The 3,294-nt window shown below is 37.4% G+C and overlaps 1 protein-coding gene across 1 annotated transcript; it reads right to left on the bottom strand.

The window, feature by feature from the left end:
• Positions 1–1,837: 1,837 nt before the first annotated feature.
• Positions 1,838–2,701, bottom strand: LOC113311453 (UDP-glycosyltransferase 92A1-like). Its single transcript, XM_026560291.1, has one exon. It carries the CDS (start codon positions 2,699–2,701, stop codon positions 1,838–1,840), a length of 864 nt encoding a protein of 287 aa, XP_026416076.1.
• Between the last annotated feature and the right edge of the window lie 593 nt (positions 2,702–3,294).

The raw sequence follows: 3,294 nt of genomic DNA, 5'->3' as shown, positions 1-3,294 counted from the left end.
CTTTAAACTTAATATTAATAAATAGAAATCAACTGAAATAAAACTGCACTTTGATCAATTGACGGAAGGCTTATGAACGTGGAGTTAAGGTGTTTGTTCAAATGTCTGTGTATAAACACTTGTGTTTTTAACTGGGTTATGGTTTAATGTCATTTAATCAATCATTTCTTAAGGGTATTTAGGTAAACAAGTCAAACGGTCAAAATCAGTCTGCGACCGTATGCATCAACGGAATGTTCGATCCAAACCCTAATTTGTTCGACCCAAACCCTAATTTCATCGTAAACATACTACCTTTTTACAAAATATTTCTTACATAAATGACTAAGAGGTTAATTACATAAACGAATATCCAAGACGGGCTTCGTTTTCAAAATGTCACTTTCGAAATGGCCAAGACTCGGGGGGCACGCCTGTCACGCGACTCACGCCTTACCTAAAATGTTAAGAATTTCTCCGAATATTGCACTGTATAATTTTTTGGTAGCGATAAATTTCAAACCACGAACATAAATTGAAAAACAAAAGGAAAAAACAGTACAGTATGATGATAGAGCGGATATAGATAAACCTACCAGTCTAGTAGAAGGATAATGGTAAAATTATTTAATGTTGAAAGTCAACAACCAAAGCCGTTATAAAATTTCCACAAACCAATCAAGAAAAGATAAAATTTGATACAACTCCCAGCATGTCATCTTATCCTTTATATATTTCTATCAACGAAAGCACATGATGAGAAAGGAAAAGAAAATATACGATATCAGATGCCCTTTTATTTAAACAGCATCATAAGCAATTGGAATATTGTTGATACTCATGACTAATGAGACAAACCAGGCACTGGTTTATCAAGACCAGATGGATGATTTATTTTTCTTGACGGTCCAGATGGTGGTACAGGCACTCGAGGATGCGTAACAAATCTTAACTTTCCTGCTTGTTTATTAGTACCATGAACTGAAGACATAGTTGAACAACTATTGAAGAAGATTAAGAAGAAAAATAAGATTACTTTTGGTGACCTGAGAAGTTTAAGAAGAAGTTTCTTACACATATTTTCTACTGATTGGTCATGTTTCTGCAAAATTATTTATTTATACTTGTCCCGCTGATTTGTTAGGCAAACCTAATACCACTGACCAAACATATAAGGTTTGGTGGATGAATCTGATCTACCAAATCTTCCTTACCTGATTACCTCCACCCTCCTGCATTGCTATAGAGAATCCACCCAAGCTTGGGTGATAGGAGTGCTCGTTTTGGCTAACTAATCAACACATGCTATCAAAACAGATACGACATGTCCTTACAAAAAAGTATCTGGGTTAAAAATTCCCCCCACTAGTAACTAATACTGAACACCAGAGGATGCTTGGACCCTAACACTAGACGCTGCTGCGTCCGTCATTAAAAAGAATGATCACATATACGGCCATAATTATAAATGAATGAAAGCAAAAACAAACACCAAATCTCTCAATTCTTTGTGGTAGTATGGTGGCCCGTACGTGCTCAAGCGCGCGACAACACTAGGGAAGTCGCAGTTGATGAGACTTAGTTAAGCTGAAGAAGCCACTGTAACTACTTTAAAGAAACTGAAAGTGAAACCGACACTTATTAAACGATACAGAAAGTTTAAAGGAGAACATAAACCTAGACATCCAACTTGGAAACCAGGAATTATTACCGGGATCTAAAGTGAGCAGAGCCGAAAGATCCAACCCCCATATTACAATGGATAAAAGGAGAGGGGACGCAAGACTGCTTAATAAAAAATATAGACCGGTTCTTAATAAAAAAAAAGTGCATGCACTTAAAGATCCGCGTCATACGACTACTTTTTAGAAGTTATTGTTGCAAGAAAATCATCTATTGATCTTATGGAGGACCCTTTCTGATGAGCACCTGCTTCATCTGTATATTCTGTCATTGCAGCTCCAATTTTCTCTGCAATTACGGTTGCATTGTTCCTCATTTCATCTCCTTTCCTACTATCCATTACTTGTTCAATTACTTTCTTCACATCCTCACTACATAGCTCAGTTTCATCTCCTCTAGCCAATTCAACACAAACCCCCATCTCTTCTTGTAACATCTTTGAATTATAAGGTTGTTCTGCAAATAAGGGCCATCCAATTATGGGTACCCCTTGACTCAAACTCTCCGAGACTGAATTCCATCCACAGTGACTAAGAAATGCCCCTGTTGAACTATGACACAGTATTTCCAACTGAGGAGCCCAATTTTTGACCAGAAACCCTTTTTTAGTTATATTCATTCTTTCTACAAATCCTTCTGGCAACCATTCCGATTCGAATTCAGATATATTCTCAAATCCCCTTGATGGTTTTAATGCCCATATGAAATACTTGCCACTTTTCTCCAAACCCAGAGCCAATTCCTTCATTTTTGGAGCACTAATTGTATTTTGTGAACCCAATGAAATGAATAAAACTGAAGATGGTTTTTGGTGATTTAACCACTCAATACAACTCTCTGGAGAAATCCCAAATTCCTTTCCCGTCCTTGATTGAGGAACAAGAGGTCCATTGTTCTTATTCTGATTGCCCTGCGGCCCCTGCCGCAGTAAAAATGAAGGAAGTAAAGGACCAATAGGCCAAACTGGTTTTGACTCCATATGATTCCTAAGAGCTTCCAAACCCACAACATCAATTTCTTCAACAGAATTACACAACATTCCATCCGATTTCTGTGAGAAAGATATCTGTGTCTGGCAGAATTTCGCAAATGTAGCGACTTCTAGATCTGAATCTCTTCGATGCAAAGGAAATTGAGATTAATGTAGTCGACACATATCAGGGAATTTAGGCACGTGAAATTCTTCAATTAGATCATTGCAAACATCATCTTTACGGTGTGGGAGATGTGACCAGATTGAGAAATACATAGCCGTTCCATACCCACCAGGAGTGAATACAAAACTAAATGTGCCTACACGTTTAGCAGTATCATAAACCCAACCGAGAAAAAAAATCAAAAATAATACAATTAGGAACACGTTTTTCAGTTCTTATGATTTCGGTTATAAGATTGTCGAAAGAAGGTTTCAGAGTTTGTGATGCGTACAAGAGTGTGTTGATGAGATGAGGTGGTAAAGAATCACAGTTTTCAGAATTGGGTGGTAACCCATGATCAGTACTTGAAAATGGAAGCTCAGCTAAACAAATGTTGTTGGTTTCTGATGTTGGAAGGGTTGATTGAAGGCGTTTGACGTTGAGAGGAGTACTGACCATAGTGATTTTCATGTTAGGTTTTCTTTGAGGGATAAAC

The sequence above is a fragment of the Papaver somniferum genome, chromosome 9 (genome assembly GCF_003573695.1).
Source record: "Papaver somniferum cultivar HN1 chromosome 9, ASM357369v1, whole genome shotgun sequence".
In the NCBI taxonomy this organism is placed as follows: domain Eukaryota; kingdom Viridiplantae; phylum Streptophyta; class Magnoliopsida; order Ranunculales; family Papaveraceae; genus Papaver; species Papaver somniferum.
Note: the sequence above shows the minus strand (reverse complement) of the source record. Positions and strands in the feature narration are given on the sequence as shown.

What these genes read in the sequence shown, in the direction of transcription:
- LOC113311453 (XM_026560291.1), bottom strand. Translation starts at nt 2,701, where the DNA reads ATGTTGTGTAATTCTGTTGAAGAAATTGATGTTGTGGGTTTGGAAGCT.